This window comes from Crinia signifera, chromosome 1, assembly GCF_055691185.1.
Source record: "Crinia signifera chromosome 1, ASM5569118v1, whole genome shotgun sequence".
Taxonomy (NCBI): Eukaryota; Metazoa; Chordata; class Amphibia; order Anura; family Myobatrachidae; genus Crinia; species Crinia signifera.
The window spans coordinates 452754900-452772526 of NC_139217.1; the positions used below are offsets into that span (position 1 = coordinate 452754900).

Consider the following 17627-nt stretch of genomic DNA (forward strand, 5'->3'; position numbering starts at 1 on the left):
CATGGTCAGGGCACAATCGGCCGTGTGCCCTGCTGCCCAAGTCACCTATAGACCCACCCAAACCACCACCGTGCCTAAACATCCATGCACGTACTGTAATTGTCCAGGTCACCCCTCTAAGGGCACAGAAACTGGGACTGCCTCACAAAAGTAGGGATAGTTGGCAGCCTGATTCACAAGTCAGAAGCCAGCGGCTAAATGTGCTGTATTCACAATGCTTATAGCTTCTGTGCCATATGGAGTATAGCAACTCCGCAAGATGCCCAAAGCAGGGTACCAATTCCAGTGCCCACAGCTTAGATAAATGCCAATACTGTTATTTATCCCATATAATGCCCACAAGGTTATACAGTATAATATGGTACTTTATCTTTCCACTGCATTTATGTCCATTCCTTGATACATATGACCCATCATTCAATACTTGCCAGAAATATTTGGTGAGCACAATAACGCCCAATAGCAGTTACACCCAGAAGTAATCCCCAGAAATTATATTTATATGTACTTTCTATGTAGAAAACTATTGTATTCTGTTGGCCTAGGTGTATTCATTGTGTGAACTGGTTCTGTGGAATGTATTAAAATGGCTGACAGGCGTCCCAAGGGCGTAACTACCATAGGTGCAAGGGGTGCAGCTGCTATGGTTCCCAGAGCTAAAGGGGGCCCATCTTTACTGTCTAAGTAATATGTTTTACATACATTTATCACCATCGGTTGCTAAATAGGGGTCCTTACAAACATTTGCTCTGGGGCCTACGGATATCTAGTTAAGCCCTGTCCTGTATATGACCTGTTACTAGGCTGAAGAAGGGATGGTTTATGGGCCTCACTGAGGCTCAAGGAAGGGAAATATTGATCTTGGACAGTCATAAAATAATGTGTTTTAAAGTATATGCTTCAGCCCCAAATAACCAAATCTTCTTTTCAAGCCAATTCAAGAAATATAAATCCCAGAGATTTATTGGGGGTGGTGTCCCAATATTCATTGGTTCACTTCTGAAGAACCATATGTCTACCCCGCCTTTTGGCCTAGAAACTGGGGTGGGGCGCCGATAGGATGGCCGTGCCCGGGTAAAACGAAGGAGGCAAGTCCACCGGGAGGGGGTGTTGTTACTGAAAGGGCCGTGACCTGGCTGATGTAAGATGTGCAGAGAGAATTAGATTTGGGTGAGTTATTTTGTTTCTGTGCAGGGCAAATACTGAATGCTTTATTTTTACACTGCAATATAGATCTCACTTTGAAGTAAAACCCCACCCGAATCTAATTCTCTCTGCACATGTTACATCTGCCCCACCTGCAGTGCACCATGGTTTTGTCCATTTGAGAAGGAATTTGCCTTTGAGTGTGAACCAGAATAAGGGCCTGTGTCCGTTACCAAACAGGTGAATCTGTAGACTGGTAATGCATCAAAGCTTTCTCACTTTCCCAGCAGAGTCCTAGCCTATTGCATAGTGAATTCTGGTTTTAGTTACCTTTTTTATTTTCATTAGAATATTATTTGCATATATATTAGTATAGATATATTGTGTGTCCTGCTTATAACCTTTTTGTAACTTTTTTTTTTAATCATTAGATGTAAACTGTTCTAAGATTTAAAAAGTCATTAGTCTTAAGGTGCCCATAATCATGCCAACCTTTAAAAAAAAAAATCATGTCGACTTTTTGCATGTCGACCTTTCAACTGCCGACCTTTTGGAAGGGATATACTTCTATTCGTATATGGTCAAATAGAAGTGTTTAGATTTAAACAGATTATATACAGTAGGATTAAAGGGAATATTAAAATGGGGTAATGTGCATTTTATACAACATTTCATTGGTAACGGGGATAAATCTGTTCTCCTGCCAGGTGCTGTATCTGACAAACAGTGGTTCAGAAGCCAATGACATGGCAATGTGTATGGCAAGACTATTTACTGGCAATTTCGATATCATTAGTTTAAGGTAAGACTGAAAATGATCCACCATGATTTGTATTAATATATTTAAAAGTGATAACAATCCTCTGGTTGGGACTGTCTATCTCAGTGATGGCTAGCCTTGACACTCCAGCTGTTGTTGAACTGCACATCCCAGCATGCCCTGCATCAGTTTTAGCATGGCCAAATAGTAAAACTGTAGCAGGCCATGCTGGGATGTGTATTTCAACAACAGCTGGAGTGCCAAGGTTAGCCATTACTGGCCTATCCCATCGAACACTTGCAGCAGGGTGATTTAGAGGATAGTATATAAAATAACATAAATTTCTATATCCACCGATCATATTTATTATTTATTCATTGATTTAATTTTAGCGCCAGGAGGTCAAATGTCTATTTGACACGGTACAATTATATTTAAAAGTGATATTGACCGTGTTCTAGAATAGGCCCCATCGAAGAAGAGTATATTTAAGTAGACAATGCATACAGTATTTCAGCGTACTCCCAATTCACAGACCCTGAATGGAAACAGATGATCCTTCATAATACCATGGACTAGTGGCGTAAAAAAGGTTTCTCCATACATTAATTATATATATTTTTTTTTACCTTGCAAAGAGTTTAATGCTCATTGGCAGGGGTTTCATGCTTGTTGACAGGGGGTTCCTTCCTTGCTGCCAGGGATTACATGCTCGCTGCCAGGGATTGCATCTTCCTTCATAGGGGTTACATGCTCATTGTCAGTGGTTACATGCATGTTGCTGTAGTGGGCTGGGGGTTACATGCTCATGCCAGGAGTTGCATCTTCCTTGATAGGGGTTACATGTTAATTGCCAGGGGTTTCTTGCTTGTTGTCAGGGGTTATATGCTCCTTGTTAGGTTTCTTGCTTGCAGGAGAGCACGTGTTTCTGAAATCTAACACTTTAATCCAGTAGGACCTCTAGCATCTGTCTTCTCCAAGGCAGAAAACGAGGGTCGTTTTCAGCAGATTCTGGGTGGACAGCCACACTGTAGAGACTCCGTGCCATGCAGTGCTGGCTCCTCCACGCCACCACCTGGACTGCGGTTGCATTGTAACGCTTTGTGCCGAATTATTTTAGTTAGATATTAGATTTTATTTTATTTTAACTGTGTTTAATAATTGACTGAAGTACAGAATAAACTAATAAAATATGGAAGGAGAAATTGGTCGGTTCACCTGTCAATCCACAACACAGGTGTCATAAGGCGAGGTCAATCAGGACAGAAACCACGCGTGGCACAGGCGTACAATATGGTGAAGAAGGAAAACACAAATAATATAGGGAATATGCTGTAGGCAATCTCGTTAATTGTTCTCCCATGTCATTATATAGGAACGGGTACCACGGCGCTAGTCCCTACACACTGGGAGTGACATCCCACTCGAGTTATAAGCCGGGCCTGGCCAATGGTTTCGGTTGCCATACGGTAAGGTTTGTTTATGGATCCTTTTTCTTTCAGCTCAATGCACGTCCTATAGTCTATCCATGGATATATAGCAAGTGTCCGCGGATTTTACCTATGGTCTGTAGGACTGCAGCACCCCCCCCCTCCCCCCCCGCCCCCAGGTAAAATCTGCCACCCACCTAGTGTCAGTGAGCCAGATGGCTTCACTGTGACTGTCAGGGACTTCCTATTTCAAGTCCAGGAGTGTCTCCTCTAGTAGGATGTGGATAGTCCTGTGTACATTTGAACATGAAGGGCCTGATTCTGAGTCAGATAAGTCTGCAGGTAGGGATGCATATAGACAGGTGTTTAAATAAAAATGCTTCTGTATTAGGGATATTATGTTATTATGATATTATTATATGAGTAGGTGTCATCAGCATAGAGTTTGCACTGGAGCCTGAATGAGACAATCAGTTGCCCATGAAAGGAGGTGTACAATGAGGAAATCAGGGGCCAATAAAAGAGCAATGTGGGTCCCCAACAGATAGTGGGAGTTTAGGGAAGGATGAACCGGTGGTAGAGAGGCACTAAAGGAACCAAGAAAGAACTGTGTGATTGTGGACACTTGACAAGTAGACCTTACAGTGAGTAAAACATTACTAACTGTGGTGAGCAGTGGTGGCTTCAGGTGTGAAGCTGCAGGCAGTCCAAAATTACAAATAGGGGAGCCACACCAAATGTCCTTTCCCCAAACCCTGCCAAGCAACCATTGCCTGGACATTGGTGTGGCTCCGTTATTTGAAGTTTGGACTGAGTTTCGGCACCACCTCTGGAACTACCACTGGTTGTGAGTGTTGTATAAATGGAATGTTGGGGACAGAGGCCCAATTGTGGAGAGGTTTGGATGATGCGATGAGTGCAGAGATGTCATCTTTGTTTACTGGAGAGAAAGAACTGAGGGTAGACTGTAGAGTGTAGGAGATCCTGGTTACCATCTGTGGGAATAGACATAATGAAAAATCTAGTCCACAGGTTCTCAAATTCGATCCTCAGCACTCCACACAGTTCATGTTTTCCAGTTCACCTGTACATTTTTGAAATATGACAGTTGGGCATTGCCGTAACTAGGGAAGGTGGGGCTAGGGGGTCATGCAACCCAGGCGCTGGACATGGAGGGCATCCGCCACCGCAGTACTCTTGGCCGCCCACCACCCAATTCAGTCCCGAGTTGGGTAGTGTTGATACCCAACTCCTGCCTAGGCTGCCCGGAGGAATCATTGCTATCTATTGGTATTGATTTAATTCCCTTAAAGTAGGTGACAAAATCATGGTGGTGGAAGCTTTTTGTTCTGGCAAGTGTATTGTTGTTTGACCTGTGGCAACAAAAACCTTTCACCAGGCTATTATTTATGTGACTTAAATGCCCTTTGAGCGTCTGATATCAATCCCAGGTCTTCATCTGATCATTCTTACTACTGTTGACATGTTTGCTCATTTTAAATTTATACTGGAAGTCCAGGGTGGCCAAACCGGTTCTCAAGATCTACCAACGGTCTACATTATCCAAATCACCTAGCTGGTGCACAGCTGTAGTCATTACTAACTGTCACATGTCCCAAATCACTTAGCGAGTGCACAGCTGTAGTCATTACTAACTGTCACATGACCCAAATCACCTAGCTGGGGCACAGCTGTAGTCATTGTCACATGTCCCAAATCATCTAGCGAGTGCACAGCTGTAGTCATTACTAACTGTCACATGACCCAAATCACCTAGCTGGTGCACAGCTGTAGTCATTACTAACTGTCACATTTTCAAACCTGCTGCATTTATTCTTCTATAGATCCACAGGTGGCCTGATATACATGTACTGTTGGTAGATCTTGAGGACAGGGTTGGCCACCCCTGCTTTAATTTATCTTTACATTCTGTTTTTAAATTATTTATCATTGCCTCGTAGACTATGTGTCCTGATGTTTTTCGGGGTATATGGGGTGGAAGTCACTGCAGAGATTCCCCTGTACAGACTTTAAGGACGTGCTCATGTTCCCCTGGTAAGGATTCTTCTTGATTAGATGCTAATTAATTAATTAAATAGGGATCTATGATTGCATGAGGACAATGATAACTTACTGTATCTACTTTCACTGTCCTTCATCTATAGCCAATAAATGCTCTACAGACCCAGTACACAAATGTCAGATATGCCAGGGTGGTTTATTAATAAACCCACCTGATATTCCACTAGAGATCCCACTGCCATTTGTTGCTCGTGGGCCGATCTCGGATCTGTAATTGAATAGCTCCGGCTGGTGTACACAAGAGAAGGAACCCTGTGGCACAGCCGCACCTGACGGAATCTACCCAAATGTGTCTACTCAAACCCCATAATCATACACTGAGAAACATGGGGCTGTTCAAGTTGGCCTTTACAGGGTTTACAATTATATGTAGCAGCTGATTGGTTGCCATAAGCAACTTTTCCACCCTTACGGGCTCTGTGTACTAAGCCTTGATGAGAGATTAAGTACAAAACAACCAGCTCTGAGCTTCCATTTTTTTAATCAAGTGGAGAGTGAGAAATTTGGCTCCCAACTGTCATCTTCAAACACAGCCTATAACATGACTGCTAGGAACTGATTGGCTGGACATTTATCACTCTATCACCCTCGTGTTTATCTCTTTTTTTTTTTAAGGCTGAATACATCTGCCCCACAGCGTGTAACATGACAGTTAGGAGCTGGTTGTTTATCACTCTCCATTTGATCACTTTTTGAAGATTGGTGCATCTGTCCCATAGTCTGTTTGGCGGCCAGGTCAGGCTGGGAGGTGTAGCCACACCACCCAAATGATGGCACCGCACTCCTTTCATCTTTTTGGCAGCCCCCCCACCCCCAGAGCCTCTGAAGCAAATTCCATAATTTGCGGCTCTTTGGGGAGAGAACAGGACTAAAATTGCACGAATAGCATCATTTTGTGTCATTTTAGCTCCACCCTCTTTTTACAGACCCGCAAATTGTGGACTCTGCATGGAATGGGGCGGGGTTTGGTGAAATTCGCCTCGTCCCCGCCCGTCATATATGTGCCATTTACATAACTGAATTGTGCAATTATTCCATTGCTTTGTATCAATGTTGGTTTGTTTCAGGTTCATGTGAAGCTAAAGATCGATATATTGAACAGTTAAAGGAAACCCTGGATACTTCTGCCGCCAAGAAGATCGCTGCTTTTATCGCTGAGCCGATCATGGTAAAAATTACAGATGTGCAGGTTACTCAGTAGTAATTTAGTCTGAATTCCAAGCAACGTGGCCCATATTTAGTCAGGATACCTCCTGAAGGTCATTAATTCCCTTAATTAAATATAAAATATCTGCCAGAAATGCCGGTGTCGCTCACATTTGTTATATAAATTCAAATACTTTTTTTTTGTAAAAAACGATGATATTTCCTATATAAGGTAATCATTACAGGTCATTATGGTGAATAAAAAGGTTTGCTTGGCCATTTTCACAAATTGACTTGGAGCTCAAAGGGTTAAGCTGTACTTATTTTCTCTATAAGTCACACATTGGCCACACACACTGCAAAAATACAGTGTATGTCTGGCAAAAGGCCTAGAGTGGCCCAAATGTGCCCGGTGTAAAGGATTTCTAGCAAGGTTATGTGCACCAAGGTAAGGTGCTCATCAGCTACAGTACATTCTAGGGGTGGGCATTGATGTTTCAAATTAATTGATGATCTATACCTGATGTCAAATACTTTGACCATAAGAGAGCGCCAATGGGTTACCACCATTGATGGTACAAAACCAATGTTTAACTTTTATTCTACAAGGGGTGTGGATTCTAAGCATAGACACGCCTCTGACACCTGTGAAGCTCCACCCAAGACTATGATTGCCATGCAGCCCAGTGAATACAAAAGCAGAGATGACCATCATTGGGGCAAATCATTAATGGTCCCCTTGCAGATGGTTTTATACCATCATGGCTAACCATCGAGGATGACCATCATTGGTTTACCCACCTATGGTCATCCCTAGATGATAGATGAGGGCATGCCACAAGTCATACGCCAGGGCTGATTCACTGCACAAGTGGGGGGATACACTAACACCCCCCACCCCCCATCTCCTGCATTTGTCGGCTACGGCATAGTTAATAATGGACTATGCACTAACATATGTGATTGTAAATGCTCTTCCGGTTAGCGCTGTTCTCTGCGAAGCCGCTTTGGCGCTGGACTTCCGGGTCTGTGACCCGCTACACATGTGGCTGTGACATGCTTGGAGGGATCCGTGATGGATTACTTAAGCACCGCATCGGAGAGAAGCCCATAGGCTTCTATACAGTAACGCCAGCTTTTTCAGACGTTATTCTACATTGTGAAAACCCAGCGATCAGATTTTAGTGCATGGGCAATGCTGTAAAAACTCAGATAACAGGGTATTTACCGCATTTTCCCTTTAGTGCATCCCCCCCCCCCCCCCCCACCCATTGCTGTACCTGGTTATGATTAAATATCATAGCAAGGAAATCTTAAAGGGATTCTTGAACATTTACATACAGGGTCTCACAGTCGGTCCACAGTGCATGTTTTGCAGGTCTCCTTACAGAATCACAAGTGAAATAATTATCTCCACCTGTGGATCTTTTAAAATGTGTCAGTAAGTAATGAGTGCACCTGTGCACCTGCCGGGTGACCTGAAAAACGTGAACAGTGTGGGGTCCTGAGGACCGAGTTTGAGAACCACTGACATAGATTAAAAGGAACCACTGGCATAACTAGGAATCGTTATTTGCAAGGGCGTAACTACCATAGGTACAAGGGGTGCAGCTGCTATGGGGCCCAGAGCTGGAGGGGGCCCATCTTTGCTGTCTAACTATTATATTTTACATACATTTATCACCATCAGTTGCTAAAAAGGGGGCCCTTACAAACTTTAGCTATGGGGCCCACTAATATCTAGGTAAGCCTCTGGTTATTTGCTGATACACCAATCGCCATTATTTCTGCACCTTGCTACATGAATACTCCCTATTTCTAAGCATTTTGTGACCTGTTTTGCAGGGAGTGGGAGGAGTCATTCAGTATCCCAAAGGATTTTTGAAAGAAACCTATCAGCTTATACGAGAGAGAGGAGGGATATGTATAGCCGATGAGGTAAGTATGCGAAGTGTCCTGTGGTTCTTGTCTATGAAGTAGTCTGTGAGTGCCGCCAGCAAAGCAGTTTGTTATTCCTTGCTAGCCAGGTAATTCATACCCCCCTGTCACCTATTAATAGACGCTGTGCCCATATAAGCCATGCCCCCATCCAGCTAGGCCACGCCCCTCCTCTCGTGGTTGGAAAGTTGGGAGGTATGCTTGAGATCAGGTCCCTAATAGCTGTACTGTTACACACTCTAGGTACAGACTGGATTTGGAAGAACAGGAAGTCATTTTTGGGGCTTCCAGACACACGACGTCACCCCGGATATTGTGACTATGGCAAAGGGGATCGGTAATGGATTTCCGATGGCAGCAGTAGTGACAACAGAAGGTGAGAAACTAATGGAAAATACATTTGTTGGCAAGCTGCTCAATCAGAGGTGATGTCACTCAGGTGCCAAAAGGGAGGGGTAATTCTGGTTAGGAAAAAACATTTTGTATACCAATTGCACACTGAGTGAGAAATATACACATAATCAGATAATACATATATCTGCAGATATAGGGCTAAGCCCCCAGGCCGTACATCAAGGCGTCTGTGTCACTGGGGGTCCCTAATATTGGGTATTATTGGGGGTCCCAATATTAGGGACCCCCAGTGACACAGACGCCTTGACCCATTTTATGAGGTACAAAATACTCAAACTATGGACAAAACCATGCTGCACTGCAGGTGGGGCAGATGTAACATGTGCAGAGAGAGTTACATTTGGGGGAGTTATTTTTTTTTCTGTGCAGGGTAAATATTGGCTGCTTTATTCTAAAGCTGGGTATACACGGATAGATTTGAAGCCCGATGTGGGCGTTCCCGATCGATGGGAACGACCAATCGTTCAAATCGTTCCGTGCATCGTTAACGATGCGCGTACCCGTGAATCGTTAACGATGGTCTATGATCTTTCCTGCATGCAGGAAGATCATAGACAAATCTTTTGTCAAGTGTATCCAATCGTTCCGTGTGTACGCACGATGAACGATTTGATACACTCGTTAACGATGTCGGAACGCTTCCGACATCTTTCCGTGTGTACCCACCTTTACACTGCAATTTAGATTTCAATACACCTCACCCAAATCGAACTCTCTCTGCACATCTTACATCTGCCCCACCTGCAGTGCAGCATGGTTTTGTCCATCTGCAAACATTGCAGCCTTGCTAATACATCTGAATTAGGCCCCATGTATCCCAGCTGGCATCACCATTTCTTTAGTGAGATTGGCACTGTTTCTTTTTACAGAGATTGCCAGCTCTATTGCTCAGGCGCAGACATTCAACACCTTTGGAGGGAACCCTATGGCGAGTACAATAGGCTCTGCAGTACTGGATGTAAGTCTTTGTTATTTATAATCACTGCCGGATTACCGTAATCCAAATCTGGTTTTGCATATTGTGGGAGCGATCTGCAAATGACAGAACTGATAAATACTAACATAATGAAAACACTAACACAGGGTTGCCTACTTCCTGGCTGCGGGGGGGGGGGGGCACTGACAGGGTGGGATGTAGTCGAGGCGGCCGACGGATGACCAGTGTGGGGCGTGGCCAATGGGATCTCTGCTTCGTGGCCACACCGATGAACGCTCCCACGGCGGACCCCCCCCCCGTTTCCGTAGGGCCTGGAGTTTGACCCGACCCGATTTCCGGGACCCTACCGGCCATTCCAGGAGTGTAGGCAACCCTGCACTAACATGTAAACATACAGAGGTAGCGGTTCATTAATGAGCAGGGGGTTTACTACTTTAGGCATCCGGGTGATCGGTCAAGCCCTAACTATGTGGACAGTTGCGAAGTCAACCACATATGACCGACATGCATTAGGCTGACATGGTCAATAGGTCGACATGTGGAAAGTCGACAGTGCTTCAGGTTGACTTATTGTGAACATGATTAGGAATAGTAGCCAATCAAAGCGAGCCATCATAGCGGGGGTAATTCAGACCTGCTCTCTAGGCTGCGTATATTCGCAGCCTGGGGAGCCAGTTAATGCCACCCTGCCGAACGCATGCCCGCGCCTGAATACCCTCACTACGCTGCGAGTGGATGTGTACGCTTACACATCCGCTCGCATGCGCCCACCCGACTTGTACAATCGGGTCTGAATCGGCCCCAGAGTGCACTAATTGGTGTCTTATATGGTTTAACTAAGAAAATGACACCAAAACATTTTTTTTTTAAGTTGTGTCGACCATTTTAAACGTCTACCTTTTACATGTTGACATATCAACATTTTGACCCAGTAGACATAAGCCATGTCAACTGTCAACCTAATTAGCTAAGAAAAAAGGGGGGCAAGCCTCCCGGAATGTGGCCAGTCTCCCACGACCCCCACCCCCCTCGGCAGGGGTGTCCATGGGAGCAAATGCTGCGAATTGCGTCTTTGTAGCCCTGCCCCACGCTGTGCAATGCCTGAAATACCGGCATTGCTCAGCAGGGGTGTGGCCACGAGGACACGATAGTGCGGACCACACCCCCGCTCGGGATGATCTGCCGTCCCGCCCCAACAATGGCCCCATCCTCCTGCCTCACTGAACTGGTTGCCCTTACCGGAGGGGGCAGCCAGAAAGTAGGCAACCCCGGCTTTTATTATGTGTTATATCTTCTGAAAATTCTATCTATGCATAAAACCATTTCTATCAATTTGTTTTTGTTTTTTCTAACGTTAGAACCAGGAGGTCAAATCGATTTTCCATTTCCACATATACACCAGGCCCCTACAAACACTGTATATCGTCATGGATATTGTTGCCATGGCATCTACTCTGAGCATCGCTGAACTGTCACAGTGATTAAATAATATTAGGGTGCCGAGATAACTAATTATTGCAGAGAAAAAAGATTACACTTGTCAGTTCTATATAATATTCTTGAATAAATAGGACATTTGTAATTGCTATAACCTTTAGCAAAGAGAGAGTCGAGTACAAGCATTTGACACGTTCCCACATCGCAGACTGCTAAATTAGCTAAAAGCCTGGTATTGGAGTATAAAACAATAAGGCCACACCCCCAACATTTTACCGGGGCCCGGCATACCTCTCGGTCGCCCTGACTTTACCACTGTATAGATCACAAGTCATCTAGAATATTGCACCATCCTTGTGATGCTTCTGTTAAAAGCACAAAATGATCATATCTGCTGTGGCCCAATCTGACCGTTTGCTCTGTGAATATCTCACACTGAAAAGATTCTGTGTACTTGCAACCAAAAATATTCTGATGAGAGTGTTAGATTTGATGGCCCCCAACTGTGTCTCTGCAGGCTATCCAGGAGGATGATCTACAAAACAACTGTAAGGCAGTGGGGACCCACCTTCTGCTCGAGCTTGCTAAGCTTCGGGATATGTATGACATTGTCGGAGATGTTCGTGGGAAAGGGTTAATGATTGGGGTAGAGATGGTAACAGACAAGGTAAGAAATAATTGTAAATTTAATATGAAATTATCCTGAGGTGTCAAGAGCGTTCTAAGACCAGGGCTAACAACCGTGCTGCCTCTTCCCGATCTAGAACCTCTTATCCTGCTTATCGGACTTATATTAGCGAGTGTGTGGTTTGCCCCATTACTTGTTTTGGTTTAGCCAGTCTGGGGGTGTCTCTCGCTGTGGACTTTAAACCCTTAGAATGTTAACGACCTACCAGATAATGAGGTTACCTGCTCATGGTGGTTAGTCCCATACTTTTGGCCAAAAAATGATTCAGGGACCCTCACTTTTACTTGTTAAATGAACTTGATTCCTTACATACATTGATTTTCTCCAACCCTGCGTTTCTCCTTTGCTGATCTAGAACATTTAACACAAAACACTTTATCAAAGCATTTCCTAGTAGCTTTTCTTGATGGATACGTAGTGTGTTGACAATAAATTGAAATGCATGGTTCATTTTGGCCAGTTTCCTAGGAGTGAATCTGTTTTATTTAGGAAACACGTCGGCCTCTGCCGGTCCAGGAGCTGAACATAATTTGGGAGAACTGTAAAGACAATGGGGTCCTGTTTGGAAAAGGAGGACTGTATGGTAACGTAAGTAGGAGAAGTGATTCACAAGACCGGTGTCTCAGTCCCTACATAGCTGAGATTTGTATATATTCTAGACTTGTTAAGTGCCTGATTAACAAATAGGCTGATTAGGCTGCAGCTTAGGGCAACAGTTTTGGGGAGGGAGGGGGGCGCCTTGCAAGTGACAGCCAATGACTAAAATGAAGGCTTAATTTATTCCATGCTTGTTCCCTATCACCCGTCCCGATGTACCGTGTGGGGGGTAAAGTTCTTAAGGTGACTGCCAGATGGCTGTGCCAATGTAACTTACTGATGGAACCATTTCTTTATGTACATTGTGCTACAGCGCCAGCTGGTCAGCCTAAAGCCAAAGTCTCCTTTCCACCCCACAAGCATTAGATCCTACATACCCATATAACCCTTGTTACATGCACATGGGCAGTATGACTGGCGAGACCCTGAGCGCTCATACACGTGTGTTTAATAGCATTACAAGAGGCGCTACATGTGTATTAGCCTAGGGCACTGGGAAAACTTTTGTTGCTTAACAATTCCTACATTTTGTATTGAAAATCATTGCATGCGATATACATGTTCTTGACAGTCTGCACTTGTGTATCGATGGTGAAAGCTGATCTTTAACCTTCAGTTCCACCGTTTGAAAATAAATTGATGAAACAGAGGGTAAAAATTTTGGGAGGGTAAAAAATTTGTTAAGAAATCTACAGTTTTTTTTAAAAGCGCCAAACATTTACACTTCAAAATCAAACTGGTTTTGCAGTGTAAATGATTGCCGCTTTAATAAACTAAAGAATTCTTAAGGTGAAATTTAATAGGATGTCAGAAAGTAAGAGATTTGGTGAGAATTCTCGGTACTTATGTATTATCTGGGCTCCCATGTTAAATGCACCCCATTTTTTCATACCCCTACTATCCAACTACGAATGGAGTTGATTTTATATAGTGTGGCGAGCGCAGCGAGCCACCGTGCCCGAAGCGTGGCGAGCGCAGCGAGCCCTGCAAGGGGAACGTGGTCTCATAAGAAAAACGGGAGCCCAGATATTACATAAGTACCAAATTCTCCAGTTTTTTTAAAGTGCCAATCATTTACACTTCAAAATCAAACTGGAGATTTCTTACCAAATTTCTCACTTTCTGAATCTCTCATCCTATTAAATGTCACCCTAAGTTTAAATGGATACTACTTTAGGAACCAAATGTAAGTATTTGCAAAATGTTTTTATTTTTCTTTAATGCTTTTGACCGGAGAATGTGACAACATTTAAAATAGTCTTATAACTGATTGGGAAGCTTTCTATCAAAGAGCGCTAGATGTGAGCAACAATAAACGCCTAGGATGTGCCCGCACCCTGAATGACACTGAGGTTAGAGGGTCACTGGAAAGGGGAGAGGGATTATTTTGCAGGAATAGGAGGAAGAAGGGATAAGGGGGAGGGCAGAACGCATACTTAAGGAGAGGGCAGGCTGGGGGGGAAGGTCTCAAAACAGTCTGCAGAAGAAAAAGCGGTACTTATTTATCTGGGCTCCCGTTTTTCTTATGAGACCGCGTCCACTCGCCACGCTTCGGGCACGGTGGCTCGCTGCGCTCGCCACACTATATAAAATCAACTCCATGCGTAGTTGGATAGTAGGGGTATAAAAAAAATGGGGTGCATTTAACATGGGAGCCCAGATAATACATAAGTACCGAAGAAGCTATCCCACCCACCCACCCACCCCAATACAAAGAAAGAGTGAACACCAAGCAGCATTCAATATCATCAGACCATGTCACAGAAGGTGGAAGTACTGTGGGCCAGCCAAGGTATGGCGTCAGGAAAGTGGAGGCACCACCAGCCCCATGAGGATGGGGCTGAGACACATGGTACCCCCCATAGGGGCACTGCTCTAAGAGAAGAGGGTTCAAGTTCTGGCATCGGGGGGGCAAAAAGGGTAACCCCGGTTACAGGTTTCAGTTGCGAAAAGGGGACCCTGGCCCCCCAGACCGTTTACATGATTCAGTTACGATAAGAGCTGGTAGACCGCAGTGCTATCTTAGCAACCCCATTAAGTAACAGTATATTTTGTTATCAGATTAATAAATTGTGACCTTTAAATTCGCCATAATACATGACTCCCATCTGGTTATTTCACGTACAGAGGGAAGAAGAGGTGGGAGGGGAAGGAGCGGGTTTGGGTTTTATAGGGTTGTTGAATGGTGGGGGCATCTGACGCTCAGAGGTTTATGTGTTGCTGGCAGTGAGGCTCATTTGATAAATATGCCTCTTATCTCAGTGCTCTGCATTCAACAGCAAAGTGACCTTTGAACCCAGTTTAAAGCATCAACCTCTCTCTTTCTGCATTGACACTCTTTTCATTTCCTCTTGGCAGATTCTCCGCATCAAACCCCCGATGTGTATCACCAAGGAAGATGCCGATTTTGCTGTAGCCGTGTTACAGGCTGCAATAACCAAATACCTGGAGACATCAACATGAGGCACGGATTTATGGGAGGAAACAGAATTATTTGAAGAACCTGCCAGCCCTAACTGGCTATTTGTGAACACAGATAAATGGCACATTTACTAAGAGTCGATTTTTAATTTTCCAACAAAACTGACTCAAAATTGACTTAAAACATACTTTATACTACAATAAACGGCTGCTACTTTTCTGTAGACTTTTATACAACTCTCTCATTTACTAACCATCGGTGATAGATCCGCTGGGCATCTCTGTACTATTCAGGGCTGCTGTTTTTTATTTTTGCATAATTTGCACATCCTCAACATGCACAATTGCAGCTACTACTGCCATCTGGGGGTGTTCAGCGCACAATCTGCTCAGTGCTGAGCTACGGAGAGAGGCAACTACAGCTGCAGCCTGTCCTCTCTCCCCTGCACCAGTGTGCGATCACACCCGCACCAGCGCCTTCCCACCCACAAAAACTAAGGTGTTTTTTTCCCCCCCACCAGTGATGTGGCCACGCCCCTCTATTTTACTGGGGCCCGACCACCGTCGGCGCCCCTGTACACATGCACAGAACATGTCCTATGCCGGTGTTCCAACTCTGGAGATGTATGCAAAGCAGAATTTGAGGACCCACAGAAAGGTGTTGCATGCGGTATCATTTGTCCAATAGAAAATCAGCATGAAGTGGTAGGAGATTTTTAGTTCTATTTGCAGTAGATTTTTTATGGCATGGCAAAAAAAATTGACCAACATAAACATGTGACAAACAATCTACCAAAAATGAAAAAAAAATTTAAATATGGAGTTTTGTCCCCGATAATCCCGTCAAGTTTAAATAAAACTTAAGTAAAATTTACCCCTAAATGTTAAGTGGATTTTTTTGTGTCTCTCGAAAGATACAGATGTGTTCTTTTACACTTAGCCTCAATATGCCATTCCCGAGAAATGCCCCGGCGAGCGCGCCTTTACCTTGCTGTCTGCTGCAGTGAGGAGGTGCCGGCCGCCACAGTCAGGTGTGTTTGGCATCCTACCCCTGCTGCTGCAATCGTATATCACCCTACTCCACAATCACAGTGACAGCAGTGTTTAGGGAGGGGGGCAGCAAGGGGGAAGCTTGCTCCCGTAACATGCAGAGTGGAGTAGGGCAGCAGCGGGAGCCCAAGCATCTCCTGTCCTTGCAGTGCCTGCTTTGCCTCTTCTTCCTCTGGCTCACACAAGGGGCTGGGAAACCTACAGAGAAGGGAGGGGGCAGAGTGGGGGACATACAGTGAAGGAGGGTCAGGCTGGGGGACATACAGTGAATAGAGGCAGTGATGGCCATTCAGAGAAGGGGGAGCAGGGGCAGGCTGGGGGACATACAGTGAAGGAGGGTCAGGCTGGGGGACATACAGTGAATGGAGGCAGTGATGGCCATTCAGAGAAGGGGGAGCAGGGGCAGGCTGGGGGACATACAGTGAATGGGGGCAGAGTGAGGTACATAGTGAATGGGGGTCATACAGTGAAGGAGGGTCAGGCTTGGGGACATACAATGAATAGAAGCACTGATGGACATTAGAAGAAGGGGGGCAGGCTGGGGGACAGAGTGAATGGGTGCAGAGTGGGGGACATACAGTGAAGGAGAGGCGGGCTGGGAAACACAGTGAATGGGGGGCAGGCTGGGGGAAATACAGTGAAGGGGCAGAGTAGGGGACCATTCTGATGTGATTAATGATTCAAAGAATGTCAGGCTGAATGGTCGGCCCCCACACATTTACACTTCACCAAATCTGGCCCTCGTCGTAAAAAGTTTGGACACCCCTGATCTAGGGGGACACGTCTGTCACGTGCACTTTAATCTGTGAGGCTTGAAGCTATATTTTCCAAACGCAGATGTCTGTTTCATAGGACGGAAATTAGGTAGATGAATCCAGGTGTAAGGGAAAGCTGTATAAGTGGCGTGTGTAACAGAAGAACAGCTGTTCCCAGTCACTGACACAGTTACATTTTTTAATTAGTTTATACGGACTAATATTCAGTGTGTCTCCTGCTAACAAAGATATACAGTAACCAAATCTAATATTTGGTTTAGCTTTGGCATTCACCCCATTGACATCTAGTAAAAAAAAAAAAAAATAGTCAAATGCCATTTCATAAACATCAGTAATTATACTTAATTAGTCAAAACGACCGCTTCTGCAATGTGCTTTCACTTTGAGCTGTGACAGTTTTTAGGCCACAAACTCTCCACCCCCAGTCCCAATCTCTGTCTTCACAGCTCCCTCTGTCCATTTCCAGCAAGTTTAAAGGTACTTGGGTACTAGCACAGCGCCCACGATATTTGGTCGCACACCATATAATCGCATGCCATACACCCACTGCACTGCGATTTAAAATTGTATAAGCCCTCTATACCATGTTTAATTGTATAAGCACCCTAATGGGGGCTTACAATGTTAAATGCACCCCCACGCCACCCCCAGTATGAACGTGAACCCGAAGCGTGGCGAGCGCAGCGAACCCGCGGCACGCATCCTCCAACCTTTTCATACCTTTACTATCCACGTCGGCGTGGAGTTGATTTTATATAGTGTGGCGAGCCCCGCGAGGGGACGCGTATAACTTTACATGTAGGAC

The 17627-nt window shown here is 44.8% G+C and overlaps 1 protein-coding gene across 4 annotated transcripts in view; it reads left to right on the forward strand.

The window, feature by feature from the left end:
* Nucleotides 1-15870, forward strand: part of AGXT2 (alanine--glyoxylate aminotransferase 2) — a 48444-nt gene extending 32574 nt beyond the window's left edge. For all 4 annotated transcript variants that reach the window (XM_083154951.1, XM_083154944.1, XM_083154963.1 and 1 more), the window contains 10 exons: nt 1854-1948; nt 3282-3375; nt 5298-5391; nt 6486-6586; nt 8410-8502; nt 8746-8878; nt 9786-9874; nt 11808-11957; nt 12468-12566; nt 14934-15870. In XM_083154951.1, coding sequence (XP_083011077.1) covers nt 1854-1948; nt 3282-3375; nt 5298-5391; nt 6486-6586; nt 8410-8502; nt 8746-8878; nt 9786-9874; nt 11808-11957; nt 12468-12566; nt 14934-15038 — 1053 coding nt within the window. In that variant the 3' untranslated portion in view covers nt 15039-15870. The remainder of the gene's footprint in view (nt 1-1853; nt 1949-3281; nt 3376-5297; nt 5392-6485; nt 6587-8409; nt 8503-8745; nt 8879-9785; nt 9875-11807; nt 11958-12467; nt 12567-14933) is intronic.
* Nucleotides 15871-17627: the final 1757 nt, after the last annotated feature.